Source organism: Carassius auratus, unplaced genomic scaffold (genome assembly GCF_003368295.1).
Source record: "Carassius auratus strain Wakin unplaced genomic scaffold, ASM336829v1 scaf_tig00214183_4049273_7079891, whole genome shotgun sequence".
NCBI classification, from domain to species: Eukaryota; Metazoa; Chordata; class Actinopteri; order Cypriniformes; family Cyprinidae; genus Carassius; species Carassius auratus.
The window spans coordinates 841,119-868,815 of record NW_020527547.1 but is presented as its reverse complement, the minus strand read 5'-3'; the positions used below and the strand labels follow the sequence as shown (position 1 = coordinate 868,815).

The 27,697-nt window shown below is 36.1% G+C and overlaps 1 protein-coding gene across 4 annotated transcripts in view; it reads left to right on the top strand.

Annotated features, from left to right (window-relative positions):
- Nucleotides 1-27,697, top strand: part of LOC113091312 (transient receptor potential cation channel subfamily M member 3-like) — a 105,073-nt gene that overhangs the window by 59,388 nt on the left and 17,988 nt on the right. For all 4 annotated transcript variants that reach the window (XM_026256743.1, XM_026256740.1, XM_026256742.1 and 1 more), the window contains exons 6-12: nucleotides 690-861; nucleotides 9,411-9,585; nucleotides 10,614-10,737; nucleotides 23,525-23,597; nucleotides 25,592-25,692; nucleotides 25,951-26,085; nucleotides 26,776-26,826. In XM_026256743.1, coding sequence (XP_026112528.1) covers nucleotides 690-861; nucleotides 9,411-9,585; nucleotides 10,614-10,737; nucleotides 23,525-23,597; nucleotides 25,592-25,692; nucleotides 25,951-26,085; nucleotides 26,776-26,826 — 831 coding nt within the window. The remainder of the gene's footprint in view (nucleotides 1-689; nucleotides 862-9,410; nucleotides 9,586-10,613; nucleotides 10,738-23,524; nucleotides 23,598-25,591; nucleotides 25,693-25,950; nucleotides 26,086-26,775; nucleotides 26,827-27,697) is intronic.

Genomic DNA, 27,697 nt, shown 5'->3' with positions numbered 1-27,697 from the left:
AATGATTTTCATGTCTCTGCATGTGTACTGCATGTCATGTAGAAATCTATAAATAATTTATATGTGAGCCACTACATATATCAACTCAGTTTCACCTCAGCTCGTCTGTGTGTTCTGGGAACTGGTGCACAACTGAGACACAGAGATAGAATCATTCTTTATTTATAACCACTGATTTCTCCCCCCTCCTCGTTCATAGAAGATTTTGGTTCTGTCTCTCTCTCTTCCAAGCCCCCACTCACCCCTATCCCTCTCTATTCTTGTCTGGTCTGGTGAAGGTTTTTAAGATGATGTTGTGGCGTTTCTTTTTCTAGGTTGCTGATCAAATAAGCAAATATGTGGCACTTACCACGGCCCTTTGTACATTCAATCTGATGTTCTTCTATTGCTTTTTTGTTTTTGTTTTCATTAAAGCTAACACACTCTTTGAGCCCTTCACGCAGGATAACATGACTGTCAGGTTTTACACAAACTTTTTTAGTGCATTTATTTATTTATTTCCATTCTAAATACAAAATGAAAGCATATTTTTACTAATGATCTCAGATTTTCTGACCCCAAATTGCTCATTATGTTTACTGGTTGTTACTTGTGCATGTAGATGCCTTTTGCAACATGTTACTTTCACCTTTGTTTCATTCTTCATTTCCTGAACAGCATCTTCTTACTTCATGTGATGTGTATTGCAGGTGGTCCGGCCGTATCAGACGATGTCTAACCCTCTTAGTAAGCTAACGGTTCTCAACAGCCTACACTCCCACTTCATTTTGGCTGATAATGGCACCACCGGAAAGTATGGAGCAGAAGTCAAACTGCGCAGACAGCTTGAGAAGCACATCTCTCTGCAAAAGATCAACACGCGTGAGTACATTTGAGAGAAATTAGAGATGCTTATGTTAATGTGATTACGCCAAACTTCAAATTCAATGGTGCTTTAAATTCTTTTTGTGAGATGATATAATAGCCTTCTATCCTCAGTTACTATTTTCTAGGTTCTGTCGTGCTGATCTTCAAAAGCCCACAGAGGAGTTTCTCTATATATTCCTGTCAGAAATGCCCAGATCAGTTTGTGGCTCAACGTCAAAATGCTACACTAGTTGCAAGATTCAGAGCTGACTGCACTGAGAGCACAAAGGCCTCTTCAACTGTTCTTCTCCCTACATAATATCCATACAGTCCATTTACTCACATAAAGATATCAAGTAAACGTCATTCAGCTGAAGGAACATTAGAGCCGGTGAAGATGCATTAAATCATGAAGAAACAAAAAGGATGCTTCAGTTTTGTTTGTGCTCATGTGGATCATTTAGGATCATTGAAAATGCCTTTATACACTGCTTATGGCCTGCTCATGCATACTTTGATTAGTTGTCATACATTTTAATATGATTTATATCCTGCGCACATATATATGCTTGATTATAAAATTATTTGTCATTTGAGAAATGCTTTCATCATCAATGGCGACTGTCTAGAAATATCTCTTTGAATTGCCGTTTCATCTTGCTTTCCACGAGCAACAATAATGCAACAATTATGGCAGGCTAATGCTGTTTAGTTGTGAAACTGGATTGCAGCAGAAAAAGGTTTTGGTGTGAACAGAGTGAATTTGCCCCAGAGATAATATATATATAAAAAAACAGCATACTTCACATAATACATTCTCTATTTTGTGCATCTGCATAATTTAATTGATTTTAATTCCTCATTTTTTATATATTAATTGATGTATAATTAATATAATATTTTCACATTTTAGCCAGTTTATTGCATACACAGTTGTAACACTTTTCCACAACATCAAATGAGCCATTTAATTTACTTAACCATACACAGGTCAGCAGGAAGTGAGCCAGAGTTTCACCTCCCAAATGTGTCATGTGACCTGTGGACTTCCCTTTGTCATCCTATGCCTGGAGTAATAGAGGGGGCTGGGAAGTCAAAGGGATGCTCAGACGTCATCATTCGCATCAAAAATGACACCAGCTTCACCCACGTTGATTCATCCAATGAAGCTGCATGTAAACGAGACACTTAAAACAGTCAGCATTTAAAGCAGCAAGTGTCTTGACATTTAAACAGGCAAAATATCCTCTTCAAGAAAACACAACCAACCCTCTCGCATTTCTCGGCAAATTTCAGACATCTAACATGTTTGAGTCCTGTAAGATGAACAGGTGAAACATGTTTAAGCTTATTAAATCATCCCATGACACATTCACAACACATATTGCTGCGATAAGACCAGTTTACTCTGACATCACACTCATGACAGGAGCAGAGCTGTATCAAAGCCTGCAGCCACCTCTCTCTCTCTCTCTCTCTCTCTGTCTCTGTTGCATCAGCTGTGTGATGGTGTTGTTTGCTCTGGCTTTGGGCAGAGCTCATTTCTTTATTTTATTACCTGTCCTTTCTAACACTGGAAGAACATCAATAACACTCTGAGCCATCACCATGAGGCTCACAGAGCTGCAGAGACCCTCAAACATGGAATCAAATCTCTTTGTTTTGGAAGAATTGCGGCAGGCTGCGAGCCGGCTTACATATTCACAGTCTGACAAGCACTGCAGCGGTACTGGATTAAAATGAATTACTGAGCTGTGCTTGCTGTTGTTGGGCTAATGAGGAGGGCTTTTTTGAGTGTTTCGCAGATGAGGGAAAGATTAACGTGCACAAGATGCTATGAAGATTTCCTTGCAGGATAAGATGGGATGAGAATCAATTCAGCTGTACACAATTAGGTGTAGCTTTATTGGAATTACTGGAATTTCTAATCACTAGTTCACATGAGGAATAGAGTAAACTGTCCGATGTGAATTAGGATGGATGTTGAGAAATTGTAGAATACTAATCAGGGATGAATTTGATAATAATGATTTGCGGCCGCTGATAGCATTGTTTATTGGTATATGCTGACTGAGTTATATTAGTAACTGATTCACTTAAGAAATTATGCAAATACAGTAAAAATACACAAAGTGTACATTACAATTGCCCAGCCTGTAGGTTCGTTCTTGCAGGTTTTTGTTTTAAAAGTTAATGTTAAAGATAGTTCGTGTTAGAAATCCCCCAGAGAATTATTTAATAATTCTATGAATTACAGTAGAGGGGTTTTTTTTTTTCAAGCTTCTTATTCAAACATTTTACATTATAACCTGCTGGCTATTATAACATCTCTACAATTAAAAATGTATATATCATATACAATTCATAGTATATAGAGTTAGGTCCATATATATTTGGACATATAAAAGCTCTGTTCGTCTTAGGAACACAATTTAAGATACTTTGGATGAAAACCTTGAGACTGTCCCATAGACTGTAATTTTTTTGACAACAGTATCCTCTGTGTCACTCCATCACTGTGCTGCATATGCTCTTCTGTGTCATCCGCACCACAAGGATGTCCTGTTTCTATGTGTATTTAGCTTTGATTAAAAAATATAAAAAAACAGCGCGGAGGACACAGAAGAGCATATGCAGCATGGTGATATGGAGTGACACAGAGGTGACCGTTGAGGAATTATTGAATAAAGTCATTATTTTTGTTTTCTTCGCTTACAAAAAGTGTTCCTCTCGCTTCATATAACCCAGATTGCATGTCTGATGGCAGATGGAGTATTCTGACGACAACTTCCATACCTTTCCTGAGACTTGACACTGTTATTTACTTGGCAGTTTATGGGACAGTCTCAAGCCTCCTGGTTTTCATCCAAAATTGTTTTCCAAAGATGAACTGAGCTTTTACTGGTTTGGAACGACATGGGGGTAAGTGATTAATAGCCAAATTCATTTTTGGGTGAACTAACCCTTTAATCTTTCATCCATTTTTGATGAGAAGACCCTCAAATTAAAGCTCACAGTGTGCACTTAAAGCCCATATACATTACAGCATATAACTGTAATATGAATATGTTTTGGCAAACAGCTAAAATAAAAATAAAAAATGTGCCTGTTTCCAAATATATATGGACCTAACTATACATCAAATGTCAATCTTTGACTGTGTTTCTGTTATTATTCAACTTAAATATCAAAATACATACCATTAATATTTGACATATTAAAATTTATTTTTAAGTAAAATGTATTTTATATATTCAGCAAAAATCAGGTGAAAGTTGTATGTTTAGCCTGGGGGCCATCTTTTTATAATTTATTGTATAAGAACTAAATTTGCAAGTTTTTCTAATTATTTGCCTTAATAATATATGCATTGTTATCCATTGAATACTGTTGAATTCGTTTTTTTTCCCTCTTTGAGTTTTGTGCATAGCCATAATTTCATGTACATGAAAATTTATATAACAATTTTTTTTTTCATTACATTTGTATGAATTTCACCTTTTACTCAATGCTTTATTCTAGCCAGTCATATTCAAACCCTGATTAAAAGTCACGTCAAACTCTACGACCGATAGTGTTTCTAGCCTAGAAACCTGTTTTAGCTTTCCCTTGCACTAACTGGGTCTCTGAGTGATGAGATGATGAGCTGGTCTTTTCACTTTGGTGGTTTATTTCTGGATTTTGTTCCATGCTGCTGGTCTCTGTGGGTCCCATCACATTAGCATAATGGAGCAATAGCTGCTGTATTGACCAGACAGACTGGGTGCTGTGGCTCTTTTTTTTTCTTAAAGGTTTATTTGATTGGAGTGTTTTTGCCCTCTTGAAGAAATACTAAAGGAAGCTCTTGATACAAATCTTGTCAATTTGCACAAGATATTTTCATCCAGTTCCTAGTACCAGTTTATAAAAACAGGAATATGTATCTACAAGAGCTGTTGCACTTATATTGGTAGACTATGGGCAAGTATAGGCTACAGGAAATATATAACTAGTTTGAAAGTATAACAGTGACTCTTAAACATGACACTTTTAGCATGAGTTTGATTGATACAATCACTAACCTTTTTCTGTGCAGAGTTACATATAGAATCTGGTTACATGGTTACACAAACTCCACTTATATGAATATCAGTAATGCATAGCCAGAGGTTCATCCTCACAAGAACATAGTCTTGTCACACAATTAATATTTAAACAATAGCAGAGATAAAATAAACTTTTTTAATTGAATAATTAATGTTATTGCTTTTACAAAAAATACAAGCTTTCACATTTCTGTTTTAAACCCACTGATGTACTTTCTACTTCGTAATTTATCATAAGTTCATAACTTTGTTTTGTTCTTGATATGTTTCTACTAAGGAATGCATGGAAAATGTTATCTGTCAATGCCACAAACTTGTATAAATCTATAATATTCCTTTTTTCTTTTTTTTTAAGAAAGAATGTGACGATAAAGACATTTAGAATGTTGCCAGATATTCTATTTTAAATAAATTATGAGCTTTTGAACTTACATATCATTCGTAAAATGCTGTAAAATGTATAACGGTTTCCAAAAACAGCACAATTATTTTCAACGTTAATAATAGTAATAATAATAATAATAATAATAATAATAATAATGTTTCTTGAGCACCAAATGAGCATATTAGAACTATTTCTGATGGATCATGTGACACTGAAGACTGAAGTTATGATGATGCAAATTTAGCATTGTCATCACTAAATGTAATAATTAAATGATTTTAAAATAAATATAACATTTCACAATAATATTTTTTATCCAATAAATGCAGCCTTGGTGAGCATAACGCTTTTATAAAGCCATGTATATTTGTGTAACAAATACATTGACAATTAAGTCATTGTTCAACATTATTGACATGAGGGTGAGTAAATAATGATAGCATTTTTATTTTTGAACTCTTGACTTTTTTAATATTATACTCTGCATGACATTTTCTGTAATAAGGACTATGATGATAAAGGGTTTAACAAGCTTGTAATGTGAGTATTTGCAGTTATTGAAGCTGTGAAAAGATAGAAAACTCTGGACAAATGTTTTTTTAAACAAATATTTAGTAAATGTTTGTTCTTGATCATTGCTTGCATGGCAGTTATATTCACAATCACACATTATACCGGTTTTGGACAAGGATCTTGTATCTAGCTGTTGTGTTTAATCCCTTGAATGAATAAACCACATTTGTCACTGCCAGGCAGGGGATAGGATTGTTCACACAAGGTGTAAATGAAATAGATTAAGAGTGACACAGAATAAAGTGCCTGTTTTTTCCACAGGTCTAAAAAAAATTGAGATTCATCTTCCATCTACATGCTTGGCAGAGGGCATACAAATCAACACATTCTGTCTCCATAACACCCCTCGTCTCCTCATTCTCCTCTCCCAGAGCACAGGGGCTTGTGTTTTATTAATGCTAGGCTTGCCGTCCTCTTGTGGTGGTGCCATAGGTCAGATGGTAAATGTGAAGAGGTTATGGAGTTAGCTGGAGGCGCAGGACTCAGCATTGTGGGTGTCTGAAACATAGCAGGGGAACCATCTATGCTTGGCAAGTTGATCGTCACAGAAAGCCACAGTTTTCTGAAACTCAACAACTAAGAGTTTTAAAATCTTGTTTGCAGCCTTTTTTGTTATTTTGTTTGTGTTTAACTACCATAACCCTCAAGTTATTTCCAGCATCATCATTATTATGCTTCTGAATGGATCTGAACTTAATGAGAGATAACAAACTTTATTATTTCTTCCTTTTTTTAATAGATGATCTGCTATAGAAAATGAAGGGATGATGAGGATTTTGATGATGTTAACAGAAGCTTTAAGAAGTCATTTGGTTTGCTGCTGGGTACACGTCTGACATTCTCTGATTAAATGGCAAATGACTGTACTGAGATTCAAAAAATGACTCTGCTTTGAGTTTTTTACTTTCTCTGGCCACTGATGAAGTTGGCAGATGAAGATATCGGCCGTTAGAACAAACACTGTCACCCCTGCCCACCTACAGTAGATTCTTTCAAACACTCTTTGAGGCTTGTTGGAAAGGAAAGGTTAGATTTGACTGAGATTGAAATTAAATAGCACAAGCAAACACTCATCTGCTTTTTTAAAATTAAAAATTTTCTATTCAGACTGGTCTTTCTTCACACCCAAATTGGAAACATTTGGCCCATATTACTTTTCCCCCAATTAACTTCTCTTAGCATCTGCTACAATGCATGTGGTTTCAGTGTATCCCTGCTGAAAATACCTTTATATGTTCTGTTTTGGATATTGGTTTTCCAACCACGCTTTTTATCTGGCTTAACCAGCAAGATTTTCTTGGACAACCAGTATCATCATAAATATCATATTAGACATTTGGCTTCGGGCACATCCCTATAAAGACATGCAGCACAACTATGTTTTTCCACTATTTAGACCATCACCAAAACAACATAAACCAGCTTGGACTGGCATTGAAAAAAAAAACCCTGATATTTACAGCAGGAATATCACAGAATATATTACTACTAGCTGATATTTGGTTGCTAGAATCAAGTGCCATAAACACTATTCAAATGCATAAATTCATGGTTTAAAATGCCATGTAGTGAATAGTAGAACTTACAAAATATCGTGAAAAAATACATCACGAGACATTTTTTTTATAGAAAAAGACCATGTCCTTGGCTTTTTACTTTTTTACAACATAAGTGATGGCGGATGAATAATATATATCTTATCCTGTTGTAACGTAAGAGCTAGTCTGGATAGAGTGTCAGCCATGCTGAATGGGAACTGCCATGTGTGTGTGTGTGTGTGTTAGTGTGTGTGTTAGTGTGTGTGTTAGTGTGGGGAAACAACCGAGCATTCCTGGAAGCCCACAAATGTCATGGCAGAAAGGGCTCACTGATCAATAAATTTTACTCCAATAAAACAAAATGATAAAGAGAGAAATCAAGAGACATGGAGAGATAACAGTGGGAGGAAGAGGTTTGGAGTGAAGAAGTAAATCCCACAGTTTCTGATTTCTATACCAGCTTTCTTTTGAAGTCAGTGTGCGGCTAAAAATAGAAACTTTATGTAAGCGTACCCATTTTAGGCACAATGATGACAGCACATGTGGATCTGGTGTACCTCTCTGTCTGTCTCTTTCTCTTTCTCTCATTTTCCCTCCTTCCCTCTTTCTTTTTCTCACTTTGCATAATTTAAGCAATGGTAGGTGGATCTGGCTGCAACATGCTTTTTGAATTATAGTCACAACATAACTTGTACTCATCAAGTTGTAGGAAAGAGTCAGAGTGCAAGAGTAGGACAGATCTGTCTTTGTCCTGGTCAGCTCCTCTCCCACTGGACACACACCTTTTAATTAAATTGCTGAAAAATGCAATTGATTATTGAATGCAGAAATGATCTGATTGTTCAGAGTGTACTTGCGCAGCAAATTTAAAATTTAGTTATTATTTTATGTTTTGCAAACACACTTTGCAAAAATGTCACTGCAGATATTCTTCACAACTTAAAAGTACGTAAAGCTCAACTGTGAAGTAACTTATAAACAAATAAGCACAAGTCAGCCTCCCATAACAAACAAGACTACAGGGAGATGCCAAAGGACTGCATGTAGACTACTATACAGATCCATTCAGTTTCACTAAACACACCAAAAAACAAATGAAAAATTCAAGCTGATCTGAAATAGTCTCGAAGCCAGTGAACATTTTCTCTGTCAGAACATGCGACCACGTCTGTGTTTGGAGACGTTGTTCACTGCGGCTAAGTGGATGTCCGGTGTCATGTTGACAGACACAACTGGGTTATGATCAGGATATCTAAAGGGTCAGTCACAACAGCCATTCAGCAGAATAATCTATTCCTCTGCATGCCAAAATGACTCTAACCTGTCTGTTTATATGCTTTTCCTTTTAATTTATCTTTAATTCACACAAATTCACCTACATATACGTACTTACTTTGTCCTGTGAAACACAAAAGGGAAAACCCCCACTATCTTTCATTACAAGAACAAAAGCAGTTGATATATTTTTTCTAAGTATCTTCACAGAAAAAAGAAACTCATGCAGGTTTGGAACAACATGATGGTAAATAAATGAGGACGGAGCTTTTATTTTTTGGGGAAACTAACCCTTCAGAGGTGAAGTGTGTAATTTCTGTTCCACACAAGGAATTTTGAAAATAATGACTGCTTTCCAAACACTCCCAGCACCCCTTCTGCGGTTTCCACTCTGCTTGTCTTCAAACTAATAAATTCTCTGTAAATAGCTTATTATAGGTAATGCTGACCAAAATGCACACCATTAAGTTAAGTCAGACAGAAATATCAGACCGCTCAAACAAACTAAGCTCCACATAAGCACAGTGTTTACACTCCTTATGCTTAGCTCTAGTTGTCTCTGCACAGTAAACTGGCAGGGGAGGGGACACATACACACTTCACCTTTAATCTTTTTGATTGTTTTTTCTTGTAACAACAGCCCCACGGCCGCACACATATACCCTTTCTTGCTCACGTTTCTCTGTCACATTTCTGTTTTCTCCTCAGGGATTGGACAGGGTGTTCCAGTGGTGGCTCTGATATTGGAGGGGGGTCCTAATGTGATCTCTATCGTGCTTGAGTACCTGAGAGACACTCCTCCTGTGCCTGTGGTGGTGTGTGATGGCAGCGGCCGTGCCTCTGACATCCTGGCCTTTGGGCATAAGTACTCAGAGGAGGGCGGGTATGTGAGCTTTATCTCTCTCCACTGTAACAGTACGATAAGATATGACTTTTCATTTACATATAGATGAAGATTGAACTGTAGCACAGAATAGAGCACAACAGTAAACGCCTACTTTTTCAGCAGTTTTTTTCTCCATTCATTTTCTCCATAAGCACTGTAAGACATGAAATAAACCAAACAGTTCTGAGATTAATCACAAACCATTACAAAAAGAATTGGAGTTAAAGACATGATGTGCCTACTGTTATTTATTTTATATATTTTTTTGTATTAAAAATATTTTTTTAACTACTGAACTGATTAACTACTCATCCAATAAAACACAGCAAATTACACAAAATTAGACATTAAAAAAAAATGTTATCGGTTTATAGCCAACGATTATTTTAAATTTTAAATTTCTCAGATTTCTGCAATTAATGTTGCAGTTTTTGCACATTAAAAATAATTAACACAATTAATGCAGCAGTTTATTTCATTGACCCAATTCCTTTGTGTGAATATTTTAATGATTAAAAATGTCAGAGTTACTTGGTTATTAATTGCGATTAAATGAACCTAAACTGATTAATCACAATTAATCTCAGAAACCTGTACAAGTAATTCATTAAAATGTAGTATAGTCAATTCACAGACCTGATTTTTCCATGTAATGCCAGGTCTTTAAATATGCACGACATTTTTTGTTGATTCAAAGCCCTAATTGAAGTACTGTACATCTGCTAATCAGAGGACGATTTCTCTTCAGGATTATGGGTAGTGTAGTTCTTTACAGAGTATTTAAATGTTAAACTCAATAAAATACAATAAAAATGAGGTGAGCTGTATTTGTTTTTTTTTTTTTTTTTTTTTTTTTTTTTAAAGGGTCATATGTTATCATTAAAAAGCAGTTTGTCTGTGGAGAAAATTAATGGGATTTTCCTTTCCGGAATCCTACTGTTATGCTCTGTTGGAATATTTCATTGCATAAATGATTTGCTGTTATATCCCAGTTTCATCTCTCTCTCTCTCTGACTACATGTTAGAATCATAAATGAATCTTTGAGAGACCAGTTATTAGTCACCATTCAGAAGACGTTTACGTACAGCCGGACGCAGGCCCAGCATCTCTTCATCATTCTGATGGAGTGCATGAAGAAGAAAGAACTGGTGAGTGTGTGCTGTGTGACTGTGAACATCCTAATGGTTAAACCCCCCGATCTGACAGATTTAATGACATTCCTCTACATTAGAGCCTTTCTGCTGTACTTAGAGTTCTTTGTACGAGGGTGAACCCATGATAAACCAGGAGATTTTTCTGCTGCACATTCCTCTCCATGTCAGCGTGCCGTTATTCTAGCGGACAGTCAGGGATGCGTGTAAAGTGGCCCCTTCAGCTCGGGGCTGATAAATGTCACTACCTCTGCAGCCCACATGAAGTACATTTCCTCAGGCCCTGACACCATCTCTTCACATTGGCTTCTCACACACATACACTCTCTCTTAATCTCCATGATGCACAGAAAATGAAACTATTCTTAAATACAGTACTACTTATATTATCTATAAAAACTTGTAATCTTTTTGAATCCTCTACTCTTGTTAAATTATTCACCAGACCGACAAGACCATAATCTGTGTGACTTTTCAATTAGTGTACATTCCAGTTAGCTCATCTTAAAGCTCTCAGTTCACATTTATCCTTCCCCTGCCACCCAATACATCAGAACGTCTTGAAATACCCCAGTAAAGAGTTTTAACAATCAAATTCAGTGTCGCCAGGAGAAACATGTTCTACTTTAATCTCAACATGCTTTCATGTTTTCAGATATTTTAATTCTATCTAGTAGAATCTGTCAAGTCTAGTAGAGCCACGATTTGCATGCAAAATATTAATATTTGTCTTTGTATGTTAATGTAATTGAAATAAAATGTCAATGTTGTGTTTGTATATTCACATATTGTTTTCAGTGATTAAATCATACATCTTCAAAGTGATTTTTGTGTTTGTCTTGTATTCCGAATGCTTTCGTTCTTCTTTTAGTCATTGTAGTCGCTTCACTCATAGTCTGTGCATGTGTACTTTTGTGTATGCACACCATATGTTTTTATTAATAAATTCATTGTATAACTGTGTTTTTCAGTGTTGTTTATGCATGTGTTTCCACTGAGGTATGATCTGTAGCTGTAGATGTGTTATCTTAATTCTCATTATGAAGATGACCTTCTCAAATGTAGACATGAATCTTTGTACCCACACACCATATGACTATTTAATTAAGCTTGTGTATTTATATGCTGTATTGGCTTAAATGCAATTGTTTTCAGATTCAAATTTATTTGTTGAAGGTGAGAGCTTGGTTTGAGGACAGCAGATTGGCTTTAGTTTATATGCCACCCACTTGAGTATGTATTATTGATGACTCAAAAGGGAGATCACAAAGCCTTCGAGACACAACTAAACCTGAAAGGGAAGCAAATTAAAAAAAGTTACTTAAAGCTCATTTGTCTCAGCACAGTTTGAAGATTTAGCATTAAACCAGTGTGGACAAGCACAAAATACTTCAGCAGTACCTTCTCAAATGGTGCTATTATGTACACTTTATGTAACATAACATTTTAAAGTACTGATAAGGACTTTTAAAATAATATTGTATTCATTTGGGCTACTAATATGGACCATTTGAGGGTAAATAAGGTGTATGATGTACCTTTTAGCTTTTGCACTTAGGGTACTGCCACAGTGACAGATTTGTATCTTTTTTTCTCATCATAATCTGTACCAGACTTGCGCAAGCATGTTTGCTTATGCCCAGTGGGGTGTCTGATGTGTTGGCAGATGTGTGCAGTATGTGTGTTTGGGACCTATAGATCTTTAGTCCACAGCACTCATCTTGTATTCATCATACATGCACACAGTTGAGCTCAGCGCTTGATCTCCTCTTTTGCTCTCTTAACGCTTTACTTTCCACTAAGGACAAGCCAGTGGGAGAATTGTCATGCTTGATGATTGGAACAAATGCTTACAATTTACAATTGTGATTAGAAAACGTGAGAGAATGCATGATATAGGTGCCTTTGGTAGTCTTTGAAGACAATCTTTGCCTAAAATAATAAAATAAAAATATATATATATATATTGTATCTTATCAGTTTTGTATTAAGACAGTAGCATAAAAAATGTAGTGTATGAGTATATAAAACAGCATCAGAGTACCCAAGTTTTGCTGCTATATTCATATAGTGTACTTTTATACTATTTCTGGAATGTATTGTATAGTATTTTTACTATATATTGTGGATATTATATATTAAGTATGCAGAATACAGTATGTACACTACAGGGCTCACCAAGGTATCAATGTCAATGTTATTTGAATAAACACATTTGATTGGATAATTTAATCCAAAATGCATCTTAAATAAAACCTGAGTAGCTCTACAGAATGATGTTTGATTGCTTTGGTCCGGTTACCGCCAGAAGTCTTGACAGGCAAATATAGAGGACTTTAGAAACTCACTTCTGAGATTTGCAAATCAATTCTCTGATGTATTTAGCAGTGCAGAGATTTATTGAACTCGATCAGTGGATTGTGTGAGAATGCCTATAGGGCAGTTTTTGGTTCCCGAGCTGCTTGTTGATAAGCCAAGTCAGGTCATGACACAAGCTTAAGGGCTATTGCTGATGCCACCATACATTCATGAGTATATACTGTATTCAGGTGCAAATGTGTAAAAAATGCCTTTCAGAACATATACACTTATAAAAAATTAATTAATGTGCATTATGCATTCTAAAGTTGAGGAGATGCTCCATAATATATTTTAGGAGACATACATTTTTGCATCTAAAACATTAGACCTTTATATTTATTTATTTTCAGCAGTTTTTAAATATAATTAACAAAAATGGAAACCTGGTCATTTGGCTCCTGATTACTAAAACAAACAAAAATGTGAGGTAAGAAAAATAAAAAAAGTGCTGAGATATGAGAATAAGCAAGTAATCAAGTAAAAAAAGCTTCCATTCAGACGAGCTTGTGCTCTGTGGTGAATCAAGATTGGGATAATGAGATCTGTAGGGAGGTGTCTTTATTCAGCTCTGTTTCTTTGAAGCACCGGAGCAGATGTTTAATCTGAACTCGACAGGACAGGCTTCCGGAACCTCCTGCCTCTCAGTACATGAACTGACTACACCTCTCCAGAATTACAACTAATAACAACTATATTAGATTAGATTAGCCTCCTTTAAGGGATTCAGTATTTCTGTTCTGTGTGAGTTTAATTGGCATTATGTCAGTGTTTTGCTCTTCTCTGCAGTAGGTATTCCATCTCTTATTCAGGACTAAATCTCTTTCCTACTGTGGAGGTCTTTGTTCCTGCAACCAAGGGATGGTTCAACTAATCAGACTGACAGCCTTTCTGTGTATTTATTGCTCTCATTCTGTTTTCTTTGAGCATCTTCCTTGTATTTTATGTTTCCGATAATTCAGAGAAGAGTTAGCACTGCTAGTTTTCTCTCAGACCAAAACATTTCAATTTCCTCTTCTAGGAAACATTGTTTAAGCTATTGCTGAGGTGTGTAAAAATGTTGTTCAATGTCAAAATATGTTCTCCCATCCCAGCCTAATATGTAATGGTCTCTTATTACCCAGAAATTGTTTTTTTTTATCATAATGATTAGACACTTACTTAATAAATAAGTACGTTGACTTGAGACATTGATTTGAGTTGAAATCGTTTTAAAAAAAAGTACCTGTATACACTAAAAACAACCAATTAAAACACAAAAATTAGCAAATATTTCAATATTAATACTTGAGTCCTCTCTGAGGTCATTTTCACTGAGACACCAGCCAATTGATTTTGCCAGAGCTATTAATAAAAACTTTCACATTTTCAAATTTTATTTGTATTATCTTCTTATTTTAATGAGTAAGTTAAGGCTAAATCATTTTTTAAATCATGTTTTTTAAAAGAAGCTCTATTCTCTCGTAACTTGTGAATATCAAAGTATCGCGTGAGTCTACTCTCTTTTCATTCTGTTCCCACTTTAAGCTACAGAGATATGCTAAATAAACAAAATGGATATTCATCATTTTTTAATAAACCCTTAACTAAAATAGTGGAGGTCTCTAACTCTGACACTTATTCTGACAATATTTATTCTACTGCCGCTAATACTGGCACAGCAAAAGAGGCGGATTCTTCTACATTGGGTAAGATATAAGCTATTATTGCACTCTTTGTATAGCCTACCAGCCATTGTAAATTCTAAATGTATTTTAAATAAAGAAGAAATTATGTAAGCATAATTAACTGAAATTGGTGATGTGAAAATACACACATATGAAAATATGGTGTGTAAGGTATGTAAAAAACAACAACAACAACATGCTCAAAACTTGCTCAACAGCAGTCATTATTTTTCACAGTTTGAAAGGACGTGTTGCTCAGCTGATATTGATGGATGGAAAGATGGAGTCACATTCAGCCACGTTGAATGGGTCAGTGACTTTATGGATGGACAGCTGATAGACAGAGGAGACAAACCCCTGGCAGATGTGGGGAACAGAGTAGAGCGCTGCAGTAGAATCTAAGATGATGTGATAGCACTGGGCTAGTGGAGTGGAGGGAGGGAGGGAGAGGAGGAAATTTCACCCCTGATAAATGAAGATGAATGGTTGCTAATGTGCCTGGGTCACTGATGCATGAAGCAATCCACTGTACAGTGAGAACAGCATTCACCAGCTCTCCAATGAGCATTAGAAACAGACTTACTGTACACACTGTACATCTCGACTTTAGCATTCAAATTCACTGCTTCGGTCCAAGTTTATGCAGATTAATCAGTTTAATTTGGTTTTAACCAAGAACTATTCTTTGCAGATGTTTTGACTGATAAAACAGATGTTGGTGAAACTGCTGAAGATTTATTTAAGTCTTGAACTGACTGTGTCCTGAACATTTCCAGGAAGGTTTAGCACCACATGGGAAAAAGCTCCCTTTCTTGTGCTTTATTTGTGCCGCTAATAACAGCTCTCTAATATCTCAATTTAAAATAATGTAGAGTTTAAAATAGCATACAACGGGAGCTTTTTTCCATAAGCTCCTGCTGGCCATAATTTCACACCTCTAGAGATAACATTTAACAGCAGGGAGTCAAGTCTTTGTAATGGATGGCTATTCACTACTCAACCTGAATCATTTTCGTTCTTCTTCAGTTGAAAGTTTTGTTAACCCCCACCTTAAAATATGACTGAACCAGTCCTACCTTAGCAAATGTTGCAGACAAGCTCTGGCTCTTTTCTAATGCAAGTCAGTAGAAGTTCTGTTTGTTTTTGATAATTGTAAACACATTTATTATTATTTTATGCACACACACACACACACACACACATATTCCAAATCTTTAAACAAGTCTCATTCCCAAATGAGCTTATTTTACATTACTAAGAGCACTGTTTTAAGAAAGGAATACACTCATTTTTAATCACATATTGTGTCATTTAACAAATTACTAGTAACCCCCCTTTTTTGGCATGGAGACCGAAATTACATACCCAAAATAAAAAGGTTTCTGCTCATGATTCTTTCTGACTAGATACATAATCAACCTTTGTTCACAAAGCTGACACTTTAAAGTTTACTGTTCAGGAATCAGAATCACTCAGACTGTTATGATAATAGAGATATATAAGCTCAAACATAAAAACAAAAATAAAAATATTAAAAACATATGTTTTAAATGTATTTAAAAAAATGTTGATGTAGGAAATGAGTTTGAAAACACAGTGTAGCTAAGGCCACAAGTCTTCCAAGACTTCATAAAAATTTTTATAATCGAATCTGTAAAACTGTGAATTTTATGAAATATTTTCTAAGGCCATGTCATGTGTGTTTTTAGAGAAGGCTAATCAGATTGATTTATGGCCCTTGTCATCTCTGTAAGATCTCACATGTAAACTTTCCTGTGCTCTTTGTGTATGTTTCACTGTTGAAAACTGCCCGAATCATGATTGTATTGTTCTCACCAAACGGTTCTTTCACACCTCCGCCAAGTATGACACATTATCTGCATTATTCTTTTATCATTATTCTTTTGTTTTTATTCCACCTTTATTAGCCTTGATTGTGGTTTTTCAGGCTTTACAAAGCAACAAAGCAGCGATCTCACTTCAGTCTCTCTTTGCATTTAGCCCTTATTTATCAAAAGTCTTACTATAAAAATACAACAAAACATTTTCTTACGACCTTACGTGAATTATTGAGACAAAAATGCATTATGAAGAAGAAAAGCACCTGCTATTAGTAGCATTGGTGCTAACGTTAGCATCAAGCTACATCTGACAATTTATGAAATTATTAGTACACTTTTACTCAAAACTCACTTTAAACCCCGATCGAGTGTTTATAATAACTTCCTTTAGCGATCAGGGGTGGAATTTGGTCGTTTACTGTTGTAAAAATATGTTATTTGTAGCCTTTTTCATCGCTGCACAAGTTAGCATTTCCGATGTACATTTTCGATTTTTTTTATAAAAACGCCCCAGATCTCAAGAAATTCTCATACCAAGCTTTACCATCGTAATCGCGGGTTTATTATTCGGATATTTCGTGTGTACAGAGGTGTTTCAGTGTTGTTTTGGCAATATAACTACCAGGAAGTGTGCAGGAAGCATGTGACACGATGGGGCGGTGTCCAGATATGAAACTCTAAGATTGACGTTTGAAAGACCCAATCAGAGTCTGAGTCACACACCGCACGAGCTGTGACCACTGCACGCACACACAGATCGCTGGGAGAGGCTGTTTATCATCTGATCGCGTAAATCCGTGGAAAATGAATAGAAATGACGATTCTGTCTGAAGAAATATGAAGTAAACATCAGTAAATATATCCATATATCTCCGCAGATATGCATCTTTGGTCTGTAAATCCTTATTGACGCTGTTCAGTGAGTCTATGTGAACACAAATAAACCGCTCTTGACGTGACTGAATATGAGTGAGTTGTGAATTTCTATTCAAAATGTGGCATAATACGGATTTATTATTTTGCACTCCTGACATAAATCACTAAATTTCTGTCACTGCAACAATGTTTTATCAAAATATTGGTCAAATATCGAAGCTTGAGTCTTTAAACTTTCCATTGATGCACAGTTTGTCCAGATGAAGTAAGACAGTGATGTTTAATGTGCTGTGAAAGTGAAACAATAATAAACTGGGGCCGTCAGCGATGTTTGCACGCAAAGGGGTTAAAAAAATTCATTCCAGATGAGGTCATTCCAGCCCATGTAAGAACAATATCCAATTAATGTTTACTGTGTTTTTACTGAAATTTACACTGTGGTTGACCAAACGTTCATACAATGTGACATGATCAACTGCGAACATATGCAAATATATATATATATATAAATACTGTTCAGTTTCTTGCACAGACCAATCATTTTGTGTCTTTACACATCAATGTATTGACATGATCCACAGGGTTTATGTTGGTTATGTTTGTGTATTTTTTCTTTTTGATTGTATGTTTAAACCGTGATTCCCATCCAATTACATTATAAGACTGATAGACTGCAACGATTTGAGTTAAATATCTTGGTTTGTGTTCTACTGAAGAAACAAAGACACCTTCATATTGGACGCCCTGGGGGTAAGCAGATAAACATAACATTTTTATTTTTGGGTGAACTATCCCTTTAACCTAAGGCTGCCTGTTATCTCCATTGTTGATGTGCTGTAAATAATGACCTGCTCGGAACCATCCGAAGTAAACAATCATCTCTTTTTTACTAGCATTAATAGAGAGGTTGTTGTTCCAGTACCAGGTTGCAAGCTGTCTCGCCTCTTCCCTGGGCTGAATCGCCATTTATAATGCTAATGAGTATGCAGACTTAATGATTGCTTTGATATTTGGTGATACACTTGTGGTATTATGAATGACTGTGGATCTTTACTGCCTCGAGGCTGTTGCTCCTGAGGTCTAGGAGGACAGAGTAATTTTGTTAGGGTCTAGGGAAAAACTGTGATAAATTCCGAGATGAAGTAAACATCAACAGTTTGACTTATGAGATTTTGTTGTCTAGGTAACAAAGTGCAATAAGGATGACAAATGCAATCCCATCATCCATGGAGTAATTGTGCCTGCAGGTATGTGCTTAGAGGTCCATTGTAGAAAGGGAGTCTTAATGTTTGCAGTACCCATGCAGTCTCTTAAAACACTAGAATCACACAGTAACTAGAAATGCAGTGGGGCAAAAGTAATTTTGGCACTCGGATGATGGAGGTTGATTTCCAGCATGTGGACATGTCTGCCTGAACAAGGTGGATTTCAAAATCTCTGATGTCTGCAAAATAAAATAAGATTACATTTTCTTTCAAATATTGCTTAATATTAGTAGAGGCATAACCTGTCCTGTGTTAAAAAGATTCAGCAGCGAATGGGTTCTTTAGTTGTTAAAACGTATACTCTAAGGCATATGGACAGTATTTAAATATCCTGTTCTATTCAGCTGCTATGTGGGGTCATAACTATGTCCCATAGTTCAGCTGTGTACTCAATATGGAGATTAAGTTTTGAAAATAACCTAACAGTCAGGGCTGTATGTTAACTTTTTTGCACATAGCACTAGTGCTACAGAGATTGAAGGTTTTGTAGCACAGGCAAAACAGTTGTACAGCAAGAACGTCTGTTATCCTGTCTAAAAACAAACAAGTACTGAAAACAAGTAATGGAGTTCATCACTTAAACAAGCATTGATGTTCCATAGCACAAAGAAAAATACAAACCATCACAAAAAATGGATTTAGACTAAGTTTTTCTTTATTTGCTAAAAATGGAAAAGTGCAGAAACATAACATCTCTTACACCTCAATATTGCACATCACACTAGAACAGACTAGAATAAAAATTCTAAATAAAACACTAAATTTGCAAACTAACCTGTACCATGACACTCCTCTATGAGGCTAATGCTCTCAACAGTTATTTTTATTTTATTTTTTTACTTGAGTGCATAGTGTGTTTGTCACAGATTTAGCATGTCTGCTGGTCACTCTTTTGTATTGGGATACTCTTCTGGCCCTTTTAGAAGAGGTCATATATTTAGCTGCTATACACCATTTGGATTAAATTCCTCTAAACAAGCTGATGGTCAGCATCAACCCGAAATCACTATACACTTCAGTATTTTTACTTTATTTTTTAAAGCAAGAGCAGTGAGTGATCTTTCTCTGTGTTTTGTTGTTTTATTTATATTGAAGGAATCATTGACCCAAAATGAAAATTCTGTTGTCTGTAAATTATTTCAGTGTTTTATTTTTTATACCATCATTTACTCAGTCTGAAGTTGTTTTAAACCTGAACTCTTTTTTCTGTTGAATGTAAAAGTTAGGCTATTTTAAAGATGTAATCAAACATTTGCTGGTTCTTATGTTACTTCAGTTATTATAAGAAATTAATATAGGTTTGGGACAACATGTGAGTGAGTAAATAATGTCAGAAATTTCATTTTTGTGTGAACTATTCCTTTAATGACAAGCTGCTTTAAGAGCTACACGCATCCGTTTCTCTTTCAATTGTTCACTTTTTTTCTTAGACACTACTAACTATTACTACTAACTATAACTGTTTTGACAGTATTATATGCGAAATCGGTCAGACGAGAAAGACAACTTAGTTTATTCAGGAGCTGTTTAACAGGCTCGTAGTTGGCGCGAGCTTCAGGTGTAAGCGCTGAGAAAAAGCGCACGTGTGAACAGCGCGTGAATGAAATGTTTAACCTTTGAAACAGATGCACTTAGTGTACTTTTGTGATTGTTAGTAAGTGCTGTGTCCTGTGATCGTAACTCTACTTCTGAGTTAACATTAGACTATGGGTGTATGTCGCCTTACAAGGCTACAGTAGCCTGCACTCACCTAAAGGATTATAAGGAACACCTGTTCAATTTCTCATTAATGCAATTATCTAATCAACTAATCACATGGCAGTTGCTTCAATGCATTTAGGGTTGTGGTCCTGGTCAAGACAATCTCCTGAACTCCAAACTGAATGTCAGAATGGGAAAGAAAGGTGATTTAAGCAATTTTGAGCGTGGCATGGTTGATGGTGCCAGACGGGCCGGTCTGAGTATTTCACAATCTGTTCAGTTACTGGGATTTTCACGCACAACCATTTCTAGGGTTTACAAGGAAGGGTGTGAAAAGGGCAAAACATCCAGTATGCGGCAGTCCTGTGGGGGAAAATGCCTTGTTGATGCTAGAGGTCAGAGGAGAATGGGCCGACTGATTCAAGCTGATAGAAGAGCAACTTTGATTGAAACCACTCGTTACAACCGAGGTATGCAGCAAAGCATTTGTGAAGCCACAACACGCACAACCTTGAGGCGGATGGGCTACAACAGCAGAAGACCCCACCGGGTAACACTCATCTCCACTACAAATAGGAAAAAGAGGCAACAATTTGCACGAGCTCACCAAAATTGGACAGTTGAAGACTGAAAAAATGTTGCCTGGTCTGATTAGTCTCAATTTCTGTTGAGACATTCAGATGGTAGAGTCAGAATTTGGCGTAAACCGAATGAGAACATGGATCCATCATGCCTTGTTACCACTGTGCAGGCTGGTGGTGTAATGGTGTGGGGGATGTTTTCTTGGCACACTTTAGGCCCTTTAGTGCCAGTTGGGCATCGTTTAAATGCCACGGCCTACCTGAGCATGGTTTCTGACCATGTCCATCTCTTTATGACCACCATGTACCCATCCTCTGATGGCTACTTAAAGCAGGATAATGCACCATGTCACACAGCTCGAATCACTTCAAATTGGTTTCTTGAACATGACAATGAGTTCACTATACTAAAATGGCCCCCTCAGTCACCAGATCTCAACCCAATAGAGCATCTTTGGGATGTGGGGGAATGGGAGCTTCGTGCCCTGGATGTGCATCCCACAAGTCTCCATCAACTGCAAGATGCTATCCTATCAATATGCACCAACAGTTCTAAAGAATGCTTTTAGCACCTTGTTGAATCAATGCCACGTAGAATTAAGGCAGTTCTGAACGCGATAGGGGGTCAAACACAGTATTAGTATGGTGTTCCTAATAATCCTTTAGGTGAGTGTATATTGAAACGGAGGCGCCAGAACTTCATCTGATAGAATGTGCGCTGTAGCACAATACTGTGATATTTTTTCAAAAGTAGATTGTGGGGACATTTTAATCGTCCATAATAAAAAAGAATAACAATAATTTCACACACCCCTAACTTCAAAGTAGGCTGTAATAAATCTCACACACACAAACAAGCACAAAGAAATCACTTCACCCTATTAAGTGGCTGTGTTCTGTACATGCAAATATACATGTCATATATATATATATATATATATATATATATATATATATATATATATATATATATATATATATATATATATATATATGACATATACTGTATGTCACACTGTACAGCCCTTCAGTGTCTGATTCTCTCTGTTTGAGTACTGTGTTGAATTTAAAAGCATAGTTCATCCAAAAAAGTAAATTCTATTATGATTTATTGAACTTCATGTCATTTCAAAGTGTTGCTTTAGGAATAGTTATATATTTTTTTTAAATATTTATCAGGATATTTAATTTTGTGTTCCACAGGAGAAAGAATGTCATACTTGTTTGGATAGACATGATGAAGGGTACACATCATTATTTACTTACTCTCAAGTTGCTCCAGACATATGTGAATTTTTTTTTTTTCTTAAAAAGAAGATATTTTGAATAATGTGGGTAACCAAAAGGGGTCTGAGCCCCATATAGTATTTTTTTCTATATGGAAGTCAATGGGCACCATCATATGTTTGGTTACCAACGTTCTTCAAAATGTCTTCTATGTTTAGCAGAAATTCATAGAGGTGTGATGTAATGATGATTTATTTGATTTATTTATTTATTTGATTTATTTGAATCAATTAAGGTTGATTGTTTGGAATTTACACACACATGCACAAATAATTGTCATTTTCATTTATTATAAAAATCATTAATATTATTATAAAGAAAAAAGAAAATAAATACATTGCTCTCATGAAATTTGTTATCTCAAAGGATAAAGGGTAAGGGTTAAATTGACATATACTCTATATAGGGACAAATGTTTTTTAAAGGTCAATATCTCTCATGCCTCAAACACACACATAGATGGGTCACCTCCATAGTCACAGGGTCATCAATAACTGTCACTACCGTAAATGACCATCATCACACTCTTTGTGGAGGAGATGAAGTGCTTGTTCGATATGGTTACATTCCATTTACTCTCCAATTTCAACAGCAAAAAGATGTTGCACACAGAACCTCACCACACAAGACCTAAGCATAACACCATTGCTTTATACATCATTTCTGAAGACATTTTGAAGGATTATATGTTCCATTATTTAAGCTCGCTGAAGTGCTCCAATTCTTTATTCCACCACCACCTCTCAAGCTCACATACACCCTAAAAGTACCATAATTTCATGGTGGCTTGAGGGGATGAAAATGAAAACATCATTGACATTAGGCTAAACCAATCCTCCCACTTCCACACATAAGTTCATTAGTCCATACCAGACACAGATGGAAAATGGCTTCTGAATGAAAGGTGGATTGTTCAAATAACAGGTGAAGATTAATGGAATTCAGAATACACACATTGCATGGTGCTGCAAGGTGCCCTTCATATGCAACATTGCAGTGATTACAGAATTGCAATTACAGTGCAAATGCAGCGCATTTTCATAAATCCCCCTAGCTCTATTCTGGTCATTTCTCTTTGCTATTGCCAAGAGTCAAGACGCAAAGCAGTAATCACTATGATTGGATTAGCCTTTATCATGCTATCATACTAAACCAGTTGTGATGTTTATGTGATGACAGCAATAATGCAATAGTAATCCTTTTTTCAGATAACAGTATTTCGGATGGGATCAGAGGGACACCAGGACATTGATCTGGCCATTCTAACAGCTCTTCTGAAAGGTAATGTTTGTACATTTTTGGATGCTCATATGTATCTAAGGAGTCTGCAGTGGTACAGCAGGGGATTCGCTCATATATCATTTCAATTTAATCAGATTTTTGTGTGTGGGGGGGGGGAGGGATTAGATTAATATTCAGTTGTCTCGCCCATACACATTCAAGTACATATTGATATTGAATAAAAAGTTTAAATATGATAATAGGGTGCCTGCTCTATCTGTCTGTCCAACATGTGATCAATGTCCTGAAAATGTTTGAAGGCCCCTGGTTTAAGTAGTGATTCCTGGTTGTAAAATTATGATGAGGGCTCTCTCAAAACATCTCAAACAGTTTCCCCATCAGGGAAATAATACTCCCTGATAAATCCCAGAACAGAGATTTTTCTGATCACACACTAACTTCTGTTTTACCACCCACCCCAACTTTTAAGTGCCTGCAATTGTCAGGTTAACATTACATTTAATACTGAAAGGAGTGAGTAAAGTGCAGGCTCTACTGGCTATGCTTCTAAAGACCCACTTTTAAACCCATATCAAAAGACGGGATTCCAGTGAAGCCTTTGCTTCAAGAGCTCCATGTGTTGCTCTGAAAGCAGCAGCATGGCTCTTGCATAATTCATATACTGTGCAGCACGTCTAAAGAAAGATTTACCCATGCAGTTCCCAGCTCTCTTATTTTCCCTTAATGAATGTATAAGGGATGTATATCATTTGGTAAATAGTAAAAAAGAACAAAATATGTAGCATTTTTGAGTTTTCACAGGCAGTTAACACCGCTGAAGTCAGTGACAGTTTCCCTGTTCTGAAGGAGATCCCCATTATATGTTAACCTAATAAATTACACATACATATATAGTTTATTATTTGTAATAATTTTTTTGTGTTTTCAAGTTGTCTTTAAGATTCCAATCTAGGCCATAGTTTTATCACTTACGATTACATGTTTTTTTTTTTTTTTTTTTTTTTATAATTTGTTTGCTGATTTAGTTTGCTGAGTCTATGATATGCTAATGACTAAAGACATGCAATTTTATAACATGCTTTTGTCAGTAGCTCTATCTTAGCCATGCAAAAAGGGTTACACATTTTTTTTCACTGTACACTCTTGTGAATGTCTGAAAAATAGAAAAAGTGTCAGGATTTATTATGATGTTTAGTGTGAAATTAAAGCAAGAACATAAAACTAACCTCTGCTGGAGTTAAAGCAACAAAAAAAGCTATTAAAACTCATCTTCAGAGACTTTATACATAATTATGTGACCACTATCTGTTGATACAGCACCTTCCTGTTGCAGAGGACTTGTTTCATCAATACATCAATACAGTAACAGTATACATTATGAACCACAAAAGCACAGGGTGCCCCACATGGCCATTTCCAAGTATCACAGACCTCCATGTCCCATGAATGGATACGGTCAGGATATTTTTGAGCACTTAACTGAGATTATGCAAATATGGTTTAATGCATGGCAACACCTAGACAAGCCATGGAGGTGTCTATTTAATAAACTGTGTCAGGAAAGATTATCCTCATAAAAGAAAATGTAGAAGCACCAGGCCAGAATGAGTAAAGACAAATGTCCTGCTGCTCAGGGGGAAGGTTTAATAGCTTGAAGCAGGAGCGGAGCAAAGTGCCAGAGACACTGGAGAGTGCTTTCCTCTGTGATTTATCTCTAGAATCAGCTTTTTAAAAAGGCATAATGCTATGCATTGTAATGATGTGAGAGCCGGGGTTTTTTTTCTTTTTTTTTTTTTGGATTCTCCACTGTGCGAGGCACTTGTAAATCAATGGGAGTTGAGGGTGTTTAAGCATGCCAGTGATTTTAAAGACATCAGACTGTAACATTAATAATGTTTAATAGGCATTTAGCTACACACTGCATCCATCATTGTATATGTTCTCGTTAACATATTCCCCAGGGCTTTTAAGGATGATTTTTTTAAAGCAAGTGAACTAACCTTAATTATGTGCCCTTTTGCTTGTCTGTCTAGGGGCCAATGCATCAGCTCCAGATCAGCTGAGCCTTGCTTTGGCCTGGAACAGAGTTGACATCGCTCGAAGCCAGATCTTCATTTATGGACAGCAGTGGCCTGTAGGCAATATCCACTCACGCCAACTCTGTAATTTAGATATAGATACAGAGATACTTTATTGATTGCAGAGGGGACGAGGAGCACTTCTGTGCAACTCTGACTCTAATTAAACACGGTAGATGCTAATGATGGCAGGCTGCATTTCAACCAGATTAAAATCATGACATCGATTAATTGCCTTGCAGCTGTATGTCTTGTTTTATTGTGCACTGGTAATGTGTGTTCTGGAGCTCTAAGTTGTGTTCATGTGTGGTTAGGTGGGCTCTCTAGAGCAGTCTATGCTGGACGCACTGGTGTTTGACAGAGTGGACTTTGTGAAGCTGTTGATTGAGAATGGAGTGAGCATGCACCGCTTCCTGACACTGTCCAGACTTGAAGAGCTCTATAATACGGTAATATAGCTATGTCAGATTTAAATGAGATTTTGAATCCTGGTTTTTCAATGTGGTCTCAGACTTTTGGGTCCCACTTTACTGTACATCTGTTTCCCTATACATACTGTACAATACCGTTCAAAAGTAAACAAAAAAAATGTTTTATTCATCAAATAATAATAAAAAATATATTAAAATATACTGAAATAAAAAAGTTAGTTAAAATTGTGATATTATTTGACAGTTACTGTATTACTGTATTTGTGATCAAATAAATGCAATCTTGGTTAACATAAGATACATCTTAAAAAAAAAAAAATTAACAGACCTTTGAAAAGTAGTTGGTGTGTGTGTGTGTGTGTGTGTGTAAATATTTAGAATGATCTAAAATTAAAATATAGGTTTATTCACTGAAAAATACATTTTGTCAGTCAATCCAAATATGCTACATGTATGCTCAAAAATATGTCATGTAACTTTTAATTACTTGGATAGTAATATTTAAAGGTGATTTCAGGTAGATTTAGCTTCATAAAAGTTTAGTTCGCCGAGAACATTGTGGCATTATTAGCTCACCCTCATGTTGTTGGGTGAACAATCCCTTTGAAGGAACAACCACACATGTTCTTATTTGTCTTTAAATTGTTATTTGTAGTTTGATGTCATTGATAGTGAAAGGTTATATTTGTTTCTGTTTGTCTTAAATAGAGGCATGGTCCATCCAACACCTTGTACCACCTTGTCAGAGATGTGAAAAAGGTAAGAATTCACTGTGCATGAAGCTGTGTGTGTGTGTTTCTGTATGCACGTGTATGCATGTGTGAGTGGATTTCAGAGTGTGAATGTAAGTGGTAGATTAGTCTTAGAATTCTGTTGCATTCAGTATTTAGCAAAGGTGTCTTTCCTGCTTCTTAGCCTGACAGAGAGATTTGGCCAATTAGTTGCTTTTTTCTGTCTGTGTCCTCTCCTTCTTGTTTCAGTGATTTTCAGACTATTAAACAGTCAGAACAATGGGTTTGTTGCTCCTCAAGTCACTTGTGTATGGTTCATTTTCAAGACATAATGGGGCACATGATTGTCTTCTTTTTGCAGTGTGGTGATTTTCGCAGTCTTCTAGTAGTGACCTTTTGTGCTTAAACTGCAAATTCTACTTTTAAAAGACTCAATGCAGATACACCATGAGTCTAGTCTTCTCTTTGTCCTTCTCTGTATTATCGTCACATCAACTCTAGAACAAAATGTCTTGCACAAATGAAATGCAGCATCACCTGTGATTCTGATCATCAGCTAGTTGAAGCATTTTGTGGCATTTGCTGAGGTAGAAGTAATTAGCCCAGATTAGAGGATCTATGGTGGCTCTGCGTTGGTAATTACAGAACCAGAGTAGAGCCTAGTTATCGTAGTCTGAAGGCAGGATGTGGGATGTCATTTTGCTAAAAGGGATTTGGCCCGTAGATCAAATGAAAGGAGGAATCTTAGGACTAAATGTTTGCTTCATGCTGTTAAGTCTTACAATCAAAATTTAAACACCCTGATGAGGAATCTCTAATTAGAAAAGCTCACTAATATCGGCATAAATGTAAAGGTGAGTCGAATCATTCAATTAGCAACTGAGGCATCACTCCTTATC